Source organism: Entelurus aequoreus, linkage group LG18 (assembly GCF_033978785.1).
Source record: "Entelurus aequoreus isolate RoL-2023_Sb linkage group LG18, RoL_Eaeq_v1.1, whole genome shotgun sequence".
In the NCBI taxonomy this organism is placed as follows: domain Eukaryota; kingdom Metazoa; phylum Chordata; class Actinopteri; order Syngnathiformes; family Syngnathidae; genus Entelurus; species Entelurus aequoreus.
Genome location: NC_084748.1, coordinates 10,451,510 through 10,472,046, shown reverse-complemented (window position 1 = coordinate 10,472,046; position 20,537 = coordinate 10,451,510). Strand labels below are relative to the sequence as shown.

Below are 20,537 nucleotides of genomic sequence, written 5' to 3'. Positions count from 1 at the left end.
CTTTAACTGGATTAAAATTATTTCAAAGTGTATTGTTGATTTCTAAAAATAATTTTGAATAAAAATATTACAATTTAACATAAAAAAAAACCCTCTTGGGAAATAATCATTCCATTTAGAGCAACACATTCATAGTTATGGCCAAAAATAGAGCAAAAATGTACCTGAAAAGACAAAAAGTCCCCAATTTACTGTGTGTGTTAATTGAGCGTACGACGTACCTGAGAAGAGGTCTGCCAAGGCCAGGTTACCCAAAAGGTAGTAGATGGGAAAGTGGAAGCGTCTATTTTTTAAAATGGCCCCAATAACCAGAAGGTTGGAAAAGATGACAATGAAGCAGACTGTCATGCCCAGCGTGACGACCACGTAGTCGCGGCCACGCCAGTGGTCGCTGATGGTCTTGTTACTCTTTTCGTAGAAAAACTTGACGGTGCGGTTGTAATAGCAGCCCTCTGTGTCGTCGCTCCGTATATCCATAGTGGAGAGGTCGGCGGGGCGCTCGGCGGTTCCTGAGAGAAGGGGTCAAGGCGTTTTCAGACAGGGAGATGAGGGGCGGAACTAGGGCGCCATTCAGACTCGCCCTCTCTCCGACGGCCTGCAGGGCAGCATGCCATCAGCTGCTCGGGTGAGAATGCTCATCTGTGGGACATACAGCAGACATTAAACATTGGAATGTTCTATGTTCTACAGCAGTGCTCATCAAATTTCTTGAGCTCACAGTCAAACCGCTGCACTCCAGAACTCAAAGTAATCTAAAGCAAAATGAGAGGAAAAAAACTGTACAAAACAAATACTGACTGAGCATAAAGTTTGTTTCCCCAGACAGAAGACGATAATTATGTGGTTTGATGTGTACAAGGTTTTTTTTTTTACCTAATTTTGAGTCTTGTTTTTGCCGTGGTCCAAACGGAAAATCCAGTCTTACACGGGTAATCGTTATGGAGAATAGGTCGGCAACTAGCAACTATTCTGATAGTCGATTAAACATCGATTATCTTAACAATTAGTCGACTAATCGCATTATGAAGCATAAATCTGTTCAGGGGCTCTAATTTAGCCATCTGATTTTGAATGCAGCTTAAGATATTTTAGCATAAGATAACTAACAAATATGACCAATCATTCAGAAATATGTACTTTTACTGTTAACTGTGTTGCTTATTACGAGCGTACAAAACCAAAATTAAGTATTCAACTTTTATCCATTTAAAAGGCCTTGTGCTGATAAAAAAAAGTATTGTTTTAGTAAAACAACGGACAATAGAAATTGCGGAAATAAAACCTCAAAGCTATTTGACTAATTAGCTACCTTCCTCTTGATTGTAATCGTATTCAATAGGAATATAACTTGAGGTGGGGGAAATAATCAATTTTTAGATGCATCGCAGTTCAGACATGGACGATTATAGAATTGATTAGTAAACGTCAATAATCTATTTCATCCATCCATCCATCTTCTTCCGCTTATCCGAGGTCGGGTCGCGGGGGCAGCAGCCGAAGCAGGGAAGCCCAGACTTTCCTCTCCCCAGCCACTTCGTCCACCTCTTCCAGGGGGATCCCGAGGCGTTCCCAGGCCAGCTGGGAGACATAGTCTTCCCAACGTGTCTTGTGTCTTCCCCGTGGCCTCCTACCGGTTGGACGTGCCCTAAGTGGCATCCTGACCAGATTATTGTAAATAGTGTAATGCAGACAGTTTTAAAATTTGGCTGACTGCAGCGAGCCACCTCACCGAGAGATCTAAGCAGCTCCATTACTATCGGGTATCTATGGTCAAGTTTTGCACACATTTTCATTCATTTAATAAATGTGGGAAATAATTTAACTGTTTCTTGTTCCAAATGAATTGGGGGGTTTTTAAGTTGCAAGTGATAAATAATACATTATTTAGTGAAACAAAAATAAATGTAAAACTGCATCAATATACATAAATTAAAGATGCATCAATAATTGATTTGGAATGAAATCGTAGCTCCTGAATTGTGAGGTGCCCAAAGATTCCCACCTCGAGATGTAACGGTATCAACATGTCACGATACAACATTATCACTGTATTTAGGCCACAGTGGTCCAAAAAAAAGGCTTGGCAAAAATTCCATAGTGTGTGAAATGAAGTGGCAAGAATGTTTAGAATAAACACGCTTACTATAATTGAACACAAACAATGCTAAAATGTTCTTATCATATTTTTTACTACAGGCAAGTATTTCTAAGTACAAGTACTTGTGCAGGAACATCTACTGTTGTAAGCCAATATTTAAAAGAAGAAATTATAGTTGATGTCTTTAAAGTAACAATGTAAACATCCAGTGTAACAATTAACAATGTGAAAACGCCAAAAAAAACCAACTACACTTTGTTTGATACCATCACGGTATTATTTAGAAGACTTTGAATCCGAAATACCACGATCTTTATAATACCGTTACATTACTAGTATTGTTATAATACTATAATATAATTATATCTAACTTACTTACAGGATAAACTGTCAAATGATATGAAACCATATGTTAATCACAAAGATTATGATCAAAGCTTAGGTCAGGCACATTACAAAAATAAATATTGATCAAATATACTGCATAAAAAGGGACTCATAAAAACTGATGAAAAGACCATTTACAGTACATGCAATCACACAGTACTAAAATAAATACATCCATCCACCGTCTACCGCTTGTCCTTCTCGGGGGCGCTGACGCCTATCCCACCTGCACTAAAACAAATACATTTGAACTAAATTAATAACAAATATTGCTAATAATAATATATTTTTTGGAAATAAACTGTCAAACTGAAGTGCAAATGAAAATACAGCTTCACCACTTCAGTCATAATTTGTGTGCTGTAGAAACTGACCACAACTAAGGAACAAATATTTTTTGGTAGCCCTTTACGGGGCGCCTATCTCCACTCTTTGATTGATTTTGAATTATGATTGTTTTTAATGTTAATTTTATTGTCTGATTTTAAATTGAAATTTTGATTATTTGTATTATTTTATATTTTAATTTTTGTCTTCTTGTAATTTTCTGTAAAGCACTTTAAATTGCCTTGTGTACAAATTTCATCCATCCATCCATTTTCTACCGCTTATAAACCTGCCTATAATTATTTGCTAATTCTTTATATTGACTGCAATATTTTTCAATTAAGGACACTTGTTACGTACGTCTAGCTTGTGTGCTATTGTGTGCTTATCTGTTGTGTAGCTGCTAGTTCCTAGTAGCATATAGCCTATCATGTACACCTTCTGCAAATGACTTTTTTAGACCAGTTGATCTGCCGTTTTCTTTTCTCCTTTGCCCCCTCGCCGGGTTATTCCGGTTCCGGTGACCATGGATGAGGTGCTGGCTGTCCAGAGTTGGGGCCCGGGGTGGACCGCTCGCCTGTGCATCGGTTGGGGACGTCTCTGCGCTACTGACCTGTCTCCGCTCGGGATGGTCTCCTGCTGGCCCCACTATGGACTGGACTCTCACTGTTATGTTGGATCCACTAGGGACTGTACTTAGAGGGGGGGTTACCCACACATGCGATCCTCCCCAAGGTTTCTCATAGTCATTCACATCGACGTCCCTTGTGTGGGCTCTGTGCCGAGGATGTCGTTGTGGCTTGTGCAGCCCTTTGAGACTTTTGTGATTTAGGGCTATATAAATAAACATTGATTGATTGATTGATTGATTGACTTCATTAAAATAAAAGAAAACACACACCTTGTGTGCCTCCTGGAGGGCATTAAGATGTTAACAGGCTGTCCAGCTTTGCACGAGTAAATATGCTGCAACTGCTTCTATCGGAGAGTTTAGATCAGTGGTTCTTAACCTGGGTTCCATCGAACCCTAGGGGTTCGGTGAGTCGGCCTCAGGGGTTCGGTGGAGCCTCAAGCCACACCCGACTCATCGTGTACATAAAAACATCTCCCTATCTGCATATTATGGATACGGCAACAGCAGAAGTCAAACTATTTTGCAGGTGTGTAATTTGTTGTGAGTTCATGCACTGTGTTGGTTTTCTTCTTTGAACAAGGTGATGTTCATGCACGGTTCATTTTGTGCACGAGTAAAAAATCATATAACTTTTGTCTTGAATGTGAAAAAAAAAACATTTTATTTTTCACTAAAGAAGGGTTCAGTGAATGCGCATATGAAATTGGTGGGGTTCGGTACCTCCAGCAAGGTTAAGGACCACTGGTTTAGATGCAAGCCGTAGTAAAGTATCATTCATTACTCATGTTTATGCTGATATCGTGACACTCCTGATAGAAACCATTATACGTCTACATTTTACATCAAGGGATTTCTGTTCTGTACTGCTTAGCCTGTTCAGGGTAACAGCTGGGCTGGAGTCTGACAAATCTAAGAAAAATTGCATGTTGTTTCTTTGTTTTATTGAAAAGTCCCGCATACAGATCAACTAACATCAGTAAATCTGTGAGCAAGTCTGCAATAATCCCTTTTGACTAACTATCCGTCCTTCATACCCGCCCTTTTGCTGCTTGTGTCTCCACAATGGAGACAGCAGAGCAGCTACAGCGGCGACACACCTCGCAATTACACAATCCAACTATGTAAAACAATCTCAATCCAAACATTCGCGCAAAGCCTCAGTGACCCACTCTTCCTACCACGGGTGCAACTAAGGAGGAAAATACCAAAAGAAAAAAAAAAGAGAAAATTGTGGCACGGGATAGAAGCAATTCAGGGCCACAAACATTCAACAGCTCAGAGAAAGAATTTAAAAGGCCATAAAAAAATGTATGGTCAGAATCCATTGTCTAAACATCTTAGCGGTGGTAAAACTTGTACATAGGATAATGGAAGACAAATCACCATTTTTACTAAGAAGTTCAGTACATATTTTTGGAGTATCCATTGTCAAAAGCTGCGTGGGGTACCAAAATAACTCATATTATATTCTTTTTTGGTATCCTCCTTTTCAGATAGCAACAACAATAGTACAGTCCAAGCAACTAATTACTCCTATTTCATGAGAGTTCGAACCATTAGCAGCTTTACACCAAAAATGAGTTTAGAGTCAGAGAAAAAGTGCAGCTGCTGGTTACAATCAAGTACTGCACTCTATTTTGCTTAAATTTCTAATGAACTCTTAATAAAGTACTTCAAATTCACTAACATGTTTGTAAAAAAAAAAAAAAAAGAAAAGAAAATTGTCAACATTGCTATAGAAATTTGTGTTCATTTTTTTTATTTTTTTTAATAATTCCTCCTTCATAAGATACACTTCAAGGAGTATATACTTGTTATTATTATACCCTGAGATGGGTCAATGCTTAACTGCAGCGTCAGATTTGAATAAAAACTGACACTCAAGGTCTAAAGACAATTTCAGCCTCTCAAAAACTACTGTAAAAATAAGCCTGTGCTGATAACAAATTTTGCTGCACAATGTATTAACCTACAAATTATTGCCAATAAACAATATTATTATCATTATTATATTAACCGCAATATTGTATACCCTGTCAAATGCAATGAACTTGCATTTCTTGTATAACTTAACATTGTAATTGCAATTTAAACTTTTAATTATACGGGTTACCATGAATTGATTTACGTGGACCCCGACTTAAACAAGTTGAAAAACTTATTCGGGTGTTACCATTTAGTGGTCAATTGTACGGAATATGTACTGAACTGTGCAATCTACTAATAAAAGTTTCAATCAATCAAAAAAAACATTGGGGGGAAATAAAAACTAAGGCTGAAACGACGTGGACGTAGTCGACGTCATCGGTTACGTAAATACGTCGACGCCGTTTTTGTGCGTCGACGCGTCGCATATTTACGTCACACTACCGTCATGGCGAAGCGCAAAGCAGACGATCAAAGCAGACGATGCGAGCGAGGGGGAAAAATCACGCCAAAAGTCGTCAAAAGTGTGGAAGTATTTCAATACACAGCCTAATAATGTTGTTGAATGCACACTGTGTCGAGCGTAAATGGCCTATCATAGCAGCACAACGGCTATGAACGAACATTTGAAAAGAAAACCATCAACCATCAACTAGTCAATCGTCCGCGTGAGCATACGTTGTCATCATTACACAAAAACATGAATGTGTCATTTGTATCTGCTAGGGGTGTAACGGTACGTGTTTTGTATTGAACCGTTTCGGTACGGGGCTTTCGGTTCGGTACGGGGGTGTACCGAACGAGTTTCTAAGCTAAAGCTAACTTTAACTGCTAAAGTCTTAACAAGCTGCTTCGCTCCTGCCTCTGTCTCAGCACGCAGCATTGTCCCACCCACACAACCATCTGATTGGTACACACGAAGCATTATCAGCCAATCAGCAGTGCGTATTCAGAGCGCATGTAGTCAGCGCTTCAGCGTGGAGCAGATAGGTGTTTAGCAGGTGAGCATCAGGCAGCGGACTCTCCCCAAATGATAATAAACACCTCCCAGTCAACTACTAGTAACATCACTATGAGCCCGTTGACCTTCTAGAAACTTAAACTGCAGTTCAGCTCACTCGCAGTCCTGGCTTGAGGTGAAGGCTAATTACCTCTCAGTTCCAGCCACATCGACCCCTTCTGAGCGCCTATTTTCAGCTGCTGGGAATATTGTAAACAAGAAAAGAAGCAGAGCATGTAGACATGCTAACCTTTCTTCATTACAACTGTTAGTCACTCACTGGAATGAGTAGAATTGGTTATTGTGTACTGTGTTGGACTGGATGTTTATTTTGCACATTTTAAAAGCAATACTTAATGTTTACAGTGCTCCAGAATATTTAGATTAGCACTTTTTTGTATTGGATGTTTATCTTTATTTTTGCACATTTTAAGGCAAAATAAGCAATACTTTTACTTTTGAAATGCTTATACTATTGCAGAATATTAAGATTTGCACTGGATGTTGACTTTTATATTTGCACATTAAAAAGCAAATAAGCTACTTTTAATTTTGTTAAAGGTTAAAAGTTTTAAATGTTTACATTGTTACAGAATATTTAGTCATGTTGTTGTCAATGTTGACTGAGTGGCCATACTTCTTTTTTTTTGTAAATAAAAGCCATGCCTTTCGAAAAAACTGGCCTACATTTATTTTTTCATCTTCATTTTGAATAAAAAAATAATCGGTAAAAGGAAAAATAATCTATAGATTAATCGAAAAAATAATCTATAGATTAACCGATTAATCGAAAAAATAATCTATAGATTAATCGATAGAAAAATAATCGTTAGCTGCAGCCTTAATAAAAACAAAATATACCCTGTCAGCAAAGTTTTGTACATGAATAACAATTACAACCAAAAGCAATAAAATAGGTTCAGTCCCTGTTAGGAAAAGGTGGAGGACCCTAATTTATACACAACCAAAACAATAAATTAAATCGCTAAATAAAGTTATTGTGAACAAAATGATCACAGTTACCATTATTATTGCAATATTGTTGAATGTGCTCAAAAAGTATTTATACACACATGCAAAACTTTTAATCAGGTTGTATTTTATTTTAATAACCCAACACAACACATGATACTTTCTTGGCAGAGGAAGCATTAAATTGTGTTCTGGCTTCATAAGAGCCATAGTATTTGTATTTGTGTTTAAATATGTGTATCTTCCATTTTAAATTGTTAATTTTTTAGAATGTTTTTTTTAAATAAATGCATGAGTGACCAGTTCTTTTTACTTCCAGTTTATGTGACGTCACGCGAGTTCACTTCCTGTTGAATGGACGTTCTTCTTCTTCAACACGACATTGTGGAGTTCATATTGATCACTTTGTGCAAAGGCAGCACAGCCTTTATGTTCAATATGAATACTGTATTTTAGTTGTTTAAACAGTAATGTGTTTCTTCAAATTAAGATTGGGTTATGACGTTTCTTATAGGAAAATATGTTCATGTCACTTGTTTTCATGTTAGCACTTAAGCTATCTAGCAAGTTAACGCTAGTCCTTCCATAGGTTTATCAAAGTTCAGTTGTCAATCACGGTTTATGCGATCATCTTAATTTATTCCGATAATACTAACCGTCGGGAGTTTTACAGCGGTTATCACTATTGCGCCCGCAGCTGCTAAAACCGATGCAAAAGAGTGACCGCTCTTGTAACTTGGGTTGTAAAGGTATTATAAATACTGGGGTATTTCGGTTTCAAAGTCTTCTAAATAATACTGTGATGGATGACGGTATCAAACGAAAACTTGGTGAGTGTAGTTTCCTTCTGGCATTTTAGCATTGGCCAGGTCTGTAAATAAACTACATCTCCCAGAATCCACTGCGTAGCGCGGACCGGCAAGGTGGGGGCGTGACACGGCGTAAGCAAGAAGTGAAGTGTTTTTGTACTCGTTTTTGTACTTGCCGAGGTAAGAAAGTGCTTTCTGCAAAGCAAAGGGTGACACTTTTTTTTGAGTGTTTCCGAGGCGACACAGAGCCAGCCAGTCACGGCGTACTACACAGGGGGAAATCACAAAAAAAAAAAAAGTTTAACGCAGGTAGGGTTGGGTGGTATACCGGTATTAACTATAATACCGGTATATTTAAAAAATACTGCATATATTTGAGACTATACCGCCATACCGGTATCTTTTGATGTGCCTTTGTTACGGCTGTTTGCTCTTGCGCTAGACTGACAAAGCACAGGGCATCTTCTTTGGCTCATCCCCGCGCTTTGTGTGTACAGAGGCTTTTTCTGACGCAGCGCATGATGGTAACAGTAGGTCCTCTCTGCTGCTTGCTCTGTGTGTCGAATGTTTAACTACAACTTGGTTTAAAAGTGCCTCTCCCCATAGACTGTACGGACTAAGATACTGCAGTATAGCGGCTGATTGGCTGAAAAGTACTTTTAAACTTAACTTAACAGCCGACGGCCTATCCCCGCACACAAGAGTGAGGCTATAAACCTAACGTAATGAACAAAAATTGCTAACTAATTACTTTATGAGAATAAACAGATTACGTTACTACTTACTGTGCAACAAAAATAATCTGAGTACTCTCAACACTAGTTATCTAGCCGTAAAACACTTAGGCAACCTTAAGCACTTTGCACGTTTAAGATACCGGTATAAACCAGTGTTTCCCACACATTCATTTATTTGTGGCGGCCCGCCACGAAAGAATTACGTCTGCCACAAATAAATTTAAAAAATAAAAAATTTAAAAAATTAAAATATATATATATATATATTTTTTTTTTGTCCTGTCCAGCTTCTCAGGAAAATCATATAGTTGATGTAGATGCCCATATAGGCTATTCAGATTTACTTTACAAAAGAGAAGTGTGGGATACTTCTCTTGTTGCCTTATTTGTATTTGACCACTACGGTTTTCTGTTTATTTGTTACTGACTGTGGCAGGACACCTCTGCCTCTGTTTCACTTTATGTTGCTGGTAAATAACATGGTTGTAGTAGTAGGCTAAAGTTAAATTATTTAGTATGCACTAATTAAAGGGGCAGAGCTTTAAGAAACATTTTAGCTTTTATATTTTATAAGATATATTTTTTGCAAGAACCACAATTAATAAATATATTTCAGTGAATAAGTTATTGTTCAAATCTGTATATAAATATGTACATAAAGTGTTGTAATTATATTGTAAAATGGATGGATGGATGGATGGATGGATGGATGGACGTTTAAAACAAAACTGTTATTATTAATTAGTAAGTATACATTTTTTGAGCCTTTTTAGAGAAAATCATATCATTGTAGTAAATTATGCAAATTACTCAATGATGTCATGGTGACCACGCCCATAGTCACGCCCATAGCCACAGGTATCTTGGCAGTTTATGGGAAACACTGTATACCGTACACCGCCATTCAGATTAAAAATACCATGGTATCAGTTTTGGTCTATATCGCCTAACCCTAACTGTAGGAAATAAGATTGAACTAAAAAGCTACTTGATACATTCTCAATCCACCCATCTATTTTTGAACTGCTTGTCTGTTGATGTCGCGGGGGAGCTGGAGCTTATTCCAGCTGCACTTGGGTGGAAAGCTGGGCTGGACAAGTCGCCACCTCAAACCGTCAGATATTTGAAGCCAGCAAAGCAAAACATCAGTTTGTATGGTGTTTACATTATTAGAAGTTATATTGTTAGTAAGCCTGTCAAGTCATTATTTTTTAAATCAGATTAATCACACTATTGAGCTGTAGATGAATTATCACAGGTTATTACTAGCTTGCATATTTAAAATTTGCTTAAGAAAATACACCAATATTTGGACAAAAATGCAATTTTGCTGTCAAAATTATACCCATGTACGTTTTTAAATGCTTTACTTAACTGCAAGTCAATAATTTGCTTAAAACTTGGTGACAGTAAGTATAGTAATAATTAAGAGCACATTTTGAAAGCATTTGCAATAAAAAGGCAAACAAGGTACAGATAGTAAACACAACCATAAATAACTGTAGTTTGTGCAGTATTTACATCTGCATTTACTCTTCCTTTAAAAAAGAAATACACATCTTAGAATGATAATTGCATTCTTTAGATGCATTAAATATAAGCTGAGTCAATTAAACATCTTGAATAGATTGTATTTTACACCCTACAGTATAAGTTGTTTAAAATGGGTACAGCAGGTTATGTATAAAGTGTCTGGCAGCTGAAGGAACTCTAATTCATTTCATTCTGTCCCCTAACTTTGGGCCCTCAGAACCGTTTCATTTGCCATATGGAGGCAGAGCTTATCACACTTTCAAACCTTACAAGACCAGTTTAAAAGCCACAACTGAAGAAAAGACAGACAGACGGAGCAATTTATCGATGACAGCAAAGTTATTGAGTTAATTTTTATTTACTGGTCGATTGATTGACTTACCTCTATCAGCACAGTCTTTCAATTTTATAAACAAAATTGAATGCTTCTGGACATTGAATTCAATGCTTTTTAATGCCATTTAAGGTGTTAATTTTTGCAAAATTAATGTTATGCTTTTTAATGCCCCACAGAAACTCGGTATGTGCATTGCTTTAAGATGCTATTTTAAACTTGTTGTGCGCCGGTGATAAGAATGTTTGTCGCTGCTATGCCAACAAAGTCTGCCTTGTCTTTTAAAGTGAAATTGGCCTCCTCTCATCATTCATCTTTGGACCGTAAAACAGGTGCCAACTTTCCGGTTTACGCGCGGTCATAACAAATGGTGTGATTGATTTTGATTCATTTATGATAACGCAATAAGTTTATTTAATTAATCACATGCGTTATTGTTGACAGCCCTAATTGTTAGTTTACTTTTTTGAGAAACATTTTCTAAACTCTGTAGAGGACACTGCTTCCCATAATGTAAAAGTTGAAAGACACTAAAGTGTACATTATTGTTTTACACTTGTTACACAGGATGATTCAATTGTTACTTTAAAGACATTAACTGTAAGGTTTTTTTTAATATACAGTATATATTTGCTTAAAACAGTAGCTGTTCCTGCACAATTATTTGCACTGAGAAATACTTGTTTGTAGTAAAAAGATATGACTAAAACATTTTAACATTTATGTTTGTATTCAATTACAGTAGTGTATTTATCCTAAACATTCCTGCCACTTCATTTTACACACAATGGCATTTTTACCAAGCTTTTTTGAGACATATACCGCAACATCGTTCTGTGGCCTTAATACCATGATAATATCGGACCGTGAGATTTGAAACCGTTACATCCCTACTTGTAACCCATAACGCATGCATACGGTGATTATTGACGCTGGAAAATAAAAAAAATTATCGTTGGGTTAATTAACTTATCGAATATAGGGCCAGGCCTATATAAAAATATAATTTATTATACAAAAACACGTGAATGAAATGCATTTGAACTTGTATTTGCTCATTAAAGGCCTACTGAAATGATTTTTTTTTATTTAAACGGGAATAGCAGATCCATTCTATGTGTCATACTTGATCATTTCGCAATATTGCCATATTTTTGCTGAAAGGATTTAGTAGAGAAAATCGACGATAAAGTTCGCAACTTTTGCTCGCTAATAAAAAAAGCCTTGCCTGTACCGGAAGTAGCGTGACGTCAGAGGAGGTAATACCCTCACAATTTTCCTTTGTTTACAATAGAGCGAGAGAGATTCGGACCGAGAAAGTGACGATTACCCCATTATTTTAACGAGGATGAAAGATTTGTAGATGAGGAACGTTACAGTGAAGGACTTGAGAGGCAGTGATGGACGTATCTTTTTTCGCTCTGACCGTAACTTAGGTACAAGCTGGCTCATTGGATTCCACACTCTCTCCTGTTTCTATTGTGGATCACGGATTTGTATTTTAAACCACCTCGGATACTATATCCTCTTGAAAATGAGAGTCGAGCACGCGAAATGGACATTTAAAGTGACTTTTATCTCCAAGACAATACATCGGTGACACACTTAGCTACTGAGCTAACGTGATAGCATCGTTCTCAAATGAAGATAGAAACAAAATAAATAAACCCCTGACTGGAAGGATAGACAGAAGATCAACAATACTATTAAACCATGTACATGTAACTACACGGTTAAAAATTCTCAGCCTGGTAAGGCTTAACAATGGTGTTGCTAACGACGCTAAGGCTAATTTAGCAACTTAGCAACCGGACCTCACAGAACTATGATAAAAACATTAGCGCTCCACCTACGCCAGCCAGCCCTCATCTTCCCATCAACAGCCGTGCTCACCTGCGTTCCAGCGATCAACGGCGCGACGAAGGACTTCATCCGTGGGTTTGGCGGCAAGCATCGGCTAGGCGTCTGCTATCAGGGTAAGTAGTCCTTGTTGTGTTGCTTTAAGTATTGTACTTAGCCGCTAATACACCGATCGATCCCACCTACAACGTTCTTCTTTGCAGCGCAGCCTCCATTGTTCATTAAACAAATTGCAAAAGATTCACCAACACAGATGTCCAGAATACTGTGGAATTTTGTCGAAGAAAACAAGAGGTTTTTGTATCGGGTCGATGGGGTCCAACCACTTCTGTGGATTTTGTGACGTCCCGCGCATAAATCATATCCAAAGGAGTTTTTCAACCGGAAGTGTGGCGGGAATTTTAAAATTGCACTTTATAAGTTAACCCGGCCGTATTGGCATGTGTTTCAATGTTAAGATTTCATCATTGATATATAAACTATCAGACTGCGTGGTCGGTAGTAGTGGGTTTCAGTAGGCCTTTAATATTATTGAGACCCTGTGATGGGTCAGTGATTGGCAGGAACATTCTTTTTAATGCATTGTTTTTTTCCACCCTTACAATGTCGTTTTTTAAACGAAAAAAAAAAAATCACACTTGAGTTCTTTAAGATAAAAAATGTCAGTTCCTCAAAAAAAAACTACTGTAAAAATACTACACATTGATATTTTTTCCACTCTAAACAAGTCAATTTGTACACTTTGCTGCATGCTTTAAGTAAGGAAAAGTAGTGCCATCTGGGGGACAAATAAATAGGGCTGCAGCTATCGATTATTCTACTAATCATCGAGTAGTTTGTTCAATTAATTAAGTAATCAAATAAAACACACTTTTTTCCTCAATGCGTATTGTAGGGGAAAAAGTTTAAATAAATTGCCATATCCTTCTTTCTTTTTTCCTAATAAATACACACGATCAATATTGAAATTGCATTTTAAACAAAAATGACTTGAAAGCCAGTAGTGCAAATTGAATAATGGTGTAAAAGGATTGCATTAGTTTATGTAAAGATAAATGTGGAGTCAAAAGTTGTGTTTGCAATGGTTGACAACAGGAACAAATGTGTCACATTTTTGTGTAGCGTTGCCATTTTTTATTTTTTTTTACCAATTTGAGAAACAATGACAATTTTAAAATGCTTTGAAAAAATGAATACCCCTTCCCAAGTTTATGGTTGTGTCAACAGATATTAGTCACTTCCTTGTGTCAACGGCAGCAGAAAAGACAAACTGGACATATGTCAACATGTTTTCAGCTGATGTTTTCTTTACTTTCTTTTCTTGGGGCGGTGTGGCTCAGATGGTAGACCGGCAGACCAGAAACATGACGTTTCCTGGTTTGAATCCAGCTTCTGCTATCCAAGAGTACGTTTACACTGCAGGCCAAAGTGGCCCAAATCTGATTTTTTTTCTTTCCTCTATCTGATTTGACTTTTATTAGACTCCAGTGTAAACATGCATGTGGCCCCAATGTGGCCTCGGCGTCACTTGCATGCGCTAAAGTGCAAACAGAAAAGTTCACTGGGAGGAAGTCGCTACAACTACGAAAGAAAAGTCGCCACCATAGATACAATCGCCATACCTTAAAAATTAGTGTTTTTCAACATGAAAATAAAGTATTATAATGTATGTTTATAGTAGGGGTGTAACGCTACACAAAAATGTTGGTTCGGTACGTACCTTCGGTTCATTTTCGGTACAATAAGAAAACAACAAAATATAAATTTTTGGGTTATTTATTTACCAAATTTTCAAAATCTTCCACCAAAAATATTTTTCTTAGTGGAATTTTTTATGTTAAGTAATCGGAGCCTTGGATAGGTCAATAATTCATAATAACATTGATTTTTATTCAATATTATGTTTTGAGCAATGACAGTTTGAAAGAAAAAAAAACAACTTTGTTTTATTAGTCAACATTGCAACTTTTTCTAAATTACATTTAACCTTTAAGCTTTTTTATTTCACTTTTGTTATGTTTTTGTTTATTTTAATAGTATTTTTAGAATGTGCCGTGGGCCTTTAAAACATTAGCTGTGGGCCGCAAATGGCACACTTTTGACACCCCTGCTATAGATAATAAAAAATTAAATCTGATAAATCTATGGATAAAAAGCAGAGCCTGGCGACACATGCGCGTTTATCATAACTCTCTCGCTCTCTCTGTCTCTGCCCCTCCTTCACGAATGCTGCTGCGCGCACAATTAGTTTTGTTTTTAACCCCTTCTTAACACCGAACGTACATTGAAAATACATGCAACCCTAACTCAAAATGCCGGACATTTGAGGCATTTAAGAAACTCCGCCCTGACAGCTCCGCAAAAGAGGACATGTCCGGTCAAAAGAGGACTTATGGTCAGTCTATCGTAGCCGGTTAGCTGCTAGCATGCCGTGTGTTGTGCATTGTTTACACAACGTGCGTTACGCTACTTAATATGTCCGTGTGGAAACTTGTTCCGTACACCTCCGAACCGAACCGGAACCCCCTTACCGAAATGGTTCAATACAAATACACGTACCGTTACACCCTTAAGTTCAGGGGTGGGCAATTAATTTTCACCGGGGGCCGCATAAGCAACCCGAGCACTGCTGGAGGGCCACACGACAATATTTCAATTAAATTTTGCTCAATATTATTTTTGATATACCGTAAGATAAATAATATTGATGATAATAATAATAATAATTTAATTTAACCTAACTTAACTTTATACAAAAGCAGATTGCTTTTGATGGTCACTTTATCCTGCATTAGCCAACATTTTTCCCCATCAGATTTGGACAACCATCTGTTGTTAAAAATAGTTTTTAATCATATTTATTTTATATTGTTTTTTATATTGGTTTTATATGTAATTGTTTTTTCTTTTTATTCAGTCATTGGTGGAGCTAAGGATAATATGTGAATATTGTTTGTAATATTGTTGTGCAGCACTTTGGAAACATTTTGTTGTTTAAATGTGCTATATAAATAAAGTGGATTGGATTGTCACACCTGCCAGCTTGTCCCAACACGCATTTACCTCTGTGAACAAGTCATTACCTGTGGTTGTCTCTTTAATTGACTGCATCAGAGCTCTCATCCAAAGTTAGCGAAAAACAGTCAATGTCTCCGGGCATTATCAGCGCAACAAAGTCCAATAAGCACTCCTTAATAAACTCTCCGTCAGAAAACGCCTTACTTTTTCTGGCGCTTTTGTGAGAAATGACGAAACTTGTCCTGACGGCTGCATCTCTGGGGGTGTGAAATATGGCACAAAGTCCTTGTTGGGTTTGCAGTTTTACCATCAACGCATCAGCCTCCCTTGCGCGCGCTTCATCAGACACATTCCGGTATTTTCCCTCGTGTTTCTTCGTGTAGTGGCGATTAAAATGATATTTAAACACAGCAAGCTGTGTACCACACATTAAGCACACGGCTTTACCATTAATTTATGTCAAGAAATACTTGTTGGAAACACGCCATTCCTCATCAACTTTTCTTTTTTTAGCGTCTCATCACTTGTCTCTATGCACCTTCACTCACAGGTTCCCTCCGGACATACGGCATAAATAACACATTTCAAAATAAAAGCAGCACAGTTGTATTGCGCGCACGACATAGATGTTTTTTAAACTTTATTTTGTAGTTTGTAATTGCGCCGTTCAATTCACTCACAATCGCACACGCGCATACGTCCACACGGAAGTAATACAAATAACACTTTTCAAAACAAAAGCATCACCGTTGTATTGCACACTCGACATAGATACTTTTTTAAATTTATTTTGTAATTTATGATTGGCCTCACGCGGGCCGGACAGGGATGCGCAAAGGGCCGGATGCGGCCCGCGGGCCGTACAATGCCCAGGTCTGCTTAAGTTTATAGTGTAATATATTTGGGAGGGTTCTAATATTTTAAAGTTAAAGTAAAGTTAAAGTTAAAGTACCAATGATTGTCACACACACACACTAGGTGTGGTGAAACGTGTCCTCTGCATTTGACCCATCCCCTTGTTCACCCCCTGGGAGGTGAGGGGAGCAGTGAGCAGCACGTCTGTGTCACTTGAGGACAAAAAAATGTGATTTGGTGTGCAGTGTAAACAGGCCTAAGTCACTGCTGTTGTGTCCCTGGGCAAGACACTTTACCCACATTGCTGCCAGTGCCACTAACACTGGTCAAATGCAGCTTAAATGTAGAAAATGGGTTTCTCAATGTAAAGCACTTTGAGTCACGAGACAAAAAGTTCTAAACAAACAGAATTTACTTCACTTCACTTAAATCGACTCAACAGTCTGTGCATCCACTCTCCTCGCAGCAGTGTAGCGTTTCAAGTGCTTTGTGGGTGAACATGTTTTTTGTTTTACAGTTTTGGTTTGTGTTGCACGAATAAGCACCTGAACTGCACACAGACATAGAACAAGGCTTCACGCAGGTGGCAGGAAACATTTGTCACTGTCAGAAGCGAGTAGTCTATCATGTCCTGTTGCGCTACAGTTGACCTTTGATTTCAGATCCTGTCTAAGTGGCATGTACACACAGTCACACACATCAGTCAATCACAGGACACATACTGTATAGACATTATGGACAAATTAGTGTCCAAATAACCTAACATGCATGTTTTTGGGATGCCAGCACATGAAAACATCGAAAATACATTCGAACAGAGATTCGCACCTAGATCTTCTGACTGACTTGCCAATCTGTATTTTACCATGGTGTTCATATTTCTAATAATAATATCAATAGATGAAGCTTGCTTATATTCACCAGTACTCAGACCACAGTACACACTACCATCTTTAAGGTAGTAAACTGTTACACTTGAACCGACCCACTTTTGTAGAATTCAAATTTCAACCTTTTTTATTTGTTGAGTACGACGCCAAAATTAGCCACCATGTGGCCAAAGAATGTTGTGAGTGTAAGCACTTTGATAAAGAAGGTGAGACACACTATTTAATTTAAAAAAAGAACTCGTACAAAAACTATGAAGGTGGGATTAGTGTGGCTCTTCCCTCTCCGCTCATCACTGTTTTCATCAACAAAAGTCTTCAATAAAAAGGTATAGGTAGGGCTGTAACGATTAATCCATCCTTCCATCCATCCATCTATCTATTTTCTACCGCTTGTCCCTCTCTGAGTCCTGGGGGTGCTGGAGCCTATCCCGGTTACATTTGGGCAGAAGGCGGGGTACACCCTGGACAAGTCGCCACCTCACCTTTTCTCCTCCAAACATATTGCTGGGTATTGTGGCCAAACAGCTAAATTTTTGTTTCATCTGACCACAGAACTTTCCTCCAGAAGGTCTTATCTTTGTCCATGTGATGTCAGATGAAACAAAAATGTAGCCACAATACCCAGCAATATGTTTGGAGGAGAAAAGGTGAGGCCTTAAACCTTAGGAACACCATTCCTACCGTCAAGCATGGTGGTGGTAGTATTATGCCCTGGGCCTGTTTTGCTGCCAAAGGAACTGGTGCTTTACAGAGAGTAAATGGGACAATGAAAAAGGAAAATTACTTCCATATTCTTCAAGACAACCTAAAATCATCAGCCCGGAAGTTGGGTCTTGGGCGCAGTTGGGTGTTCCAACAGGACAATGACCCCAAACACATGTCAAAAGTGGTAAAGTAATGGCTAAATCAGGCTAGAATTAAGGTTTTAGAATGGCCTTCCCAAAGTCCTGATTTAAACGTGTGGACAATGCTGAAGAAAAACAAGTACATGTCAGAAAACCAACAAATTTAGCTGAACTGCACCAATTTTGGTAAGAGGAATGGTCAAAAATTCAACCAGAAGCTTGCCAGAAGCTTGTGGATGGCTACCAAAAGCCCTTTATTGCAATGAAACTTGCCAAGGGACATGTACCTAAATATTAACATTGTTGTATGTATACTTTTGACCCATCAGATTTGGTCACATTTTCAGTAGACCCATAATAAATTCCTAAAAGAACCAAACTTCATGAATGTTTGTTGTGACCAACAAGTATGTGCTCCAATCACTCTATCACAAAAATAAGAGTTGTAGAAATTATTGGAAACTCAAGACAGCCATGACATTATGTCCTTCACAAGTGTATGTAAACTTTTGACCACGACTGTGCATTAGGGAGGTAACGGTAAATAGTATAATGATAAACCGCGATAAAATTCCACACAGTTAGTGACAAATACATTTTAGGCAACACTGCTTACTTTTTCTGAAAACAAAGTCAGGGGCATGCGCACTAGCATCGTTTGGCGGACAAACTACACAGACTTTGCTCTGGAGATTTCACCTCAGAGTAAACTGAGCCAAGCGCTTTAGTTTGTTTACTGATTTGTTTACTGAGATGCTCACTCGTCCTTTATTTAACTGCAAACTGTATCAGTGTTCAAATAACATCAAAACTAGCTATAGTGTTTTTGTCATCTCATCGAATTGAATGCAGACTGTGAAGATTTTGTTTGAGGTGTCAGAGGTATCACTCCTGGTAATTTTTGTTGGCCAAATTGTTGTACTGAACCACAAGGAAGTGTTAGAGAAGAACAAAGCTTGTTTATTAGACTTCATCTTGGGATAGGCTCCAGCACCCCCGCGACCCCGAAATGGACAAGCGGTAGAAAAAAAATGGATGGATCTTCATTAGCCAAACTGCTTTGAGTTTTATATTGATATCAAAAAGTAAACACCAGGTTTTTTTTACATTACTTGTGTTTTTTTTCATGTCACAAAGTAATTACTTTAAAAAACATTCATGTGACATTTTATTTTGTTAATGTTTTATGGTGTAGAGTTAATTCCTATATGACATACTTCTGCTCAAACTCATAATGAATCTGTCCCGATACAGCATCTGCATGTGCATATAAATGTACATAACTTAAATTGTTTTTATAAATAATAAAAACAATACCTCCCTTTATCAAAATGTTAAAATAGAGATAAGGACATAATGTAATGATGAAAAGCTGACACGTTGATATTATTAATGAACAAAAAAAACAAATATTTGTCTTTAGATATATGGATAACGTTTATCTATAGTCTTTTTATTAGACATTACAAATGACATGATGGTATTACGTTCACACCCCAACACTGCTTTACCTAACAATCAGTAATCATGATTTCAATATTGATAAAAAATAATCTTATTTATTATTTTGGTCATAATTGGCGGCCCTAGCTCTCATACATAAACATAATTTTTATCTATATGGACAAAAAGTTCAGTTACGACTTATGGCCGTCTTTCAAAATTCTTACATTGTTTTTTATTTTTGAATCTCTTATGTCCATAAAGTGATATCTTGCACAATACATATATATACATACTGTATATATACCTATACATATGTATATATACATACTGTATATATACATATACATATATATATATATATATACATACACATATACATATATATATACATACTGTATATATATATATATATATATATATATATATATATATATATATATATATATATATATATATATATATATACATATATATATATACATATATATATATATATATATATATACATATATATATATATATATATATATATATATATATATATATATATATATATATATATATATATATATATATATATATACAGTGTTTCCCATAACAGAGGTGTCCTAACACAGTCAGTAACAAATAAACAGAAAACATTAGTGGTTAAATATAAATAAGGCAACAAGAGAAGTATCCTACACTTCTCTTTTGTAAAGTAAATCTGAACAGCCTGTATGGGCATCTACATCAACTATATGATTTTCCTGAGAAGCTGGACAGGCCAAAAAAATAAATAAATAAATAAATAAAAACATTTTTTTGTTTTGTTTTGTGGCGGACGTAATTCTTTCGTGGCGGGCCGCCACAAATAAATGAATGTG

The 20,537-nt window shown here is 37.1% G+C and overlaps 1 protein-coding gene across 1 annotated transcript in view; it reads right to left on the bottom strand.

Annotated features, from left to right (window-relative positions):
- LOC133633780 (lysophosphatidic acid receptor 2-like) overlaps window positions 1–20,537 on the bottom strand; it is a 55,934-nt gene that overhangs the window by 27,005 nt on the left and 8,392 nt on the right. Inside the window, exon 3 of the mRNA XM_062026463.1 lies at window positions 222–639. Coding sequence (XP_061882447.1) covers window positions 222–477 — 256 coding nt within the window. The 5' untranslated portion in view covers window positions 478–639. The remainder of the gene's footprint in view (window positions 1–221; window positions 640–20,537) is intronic.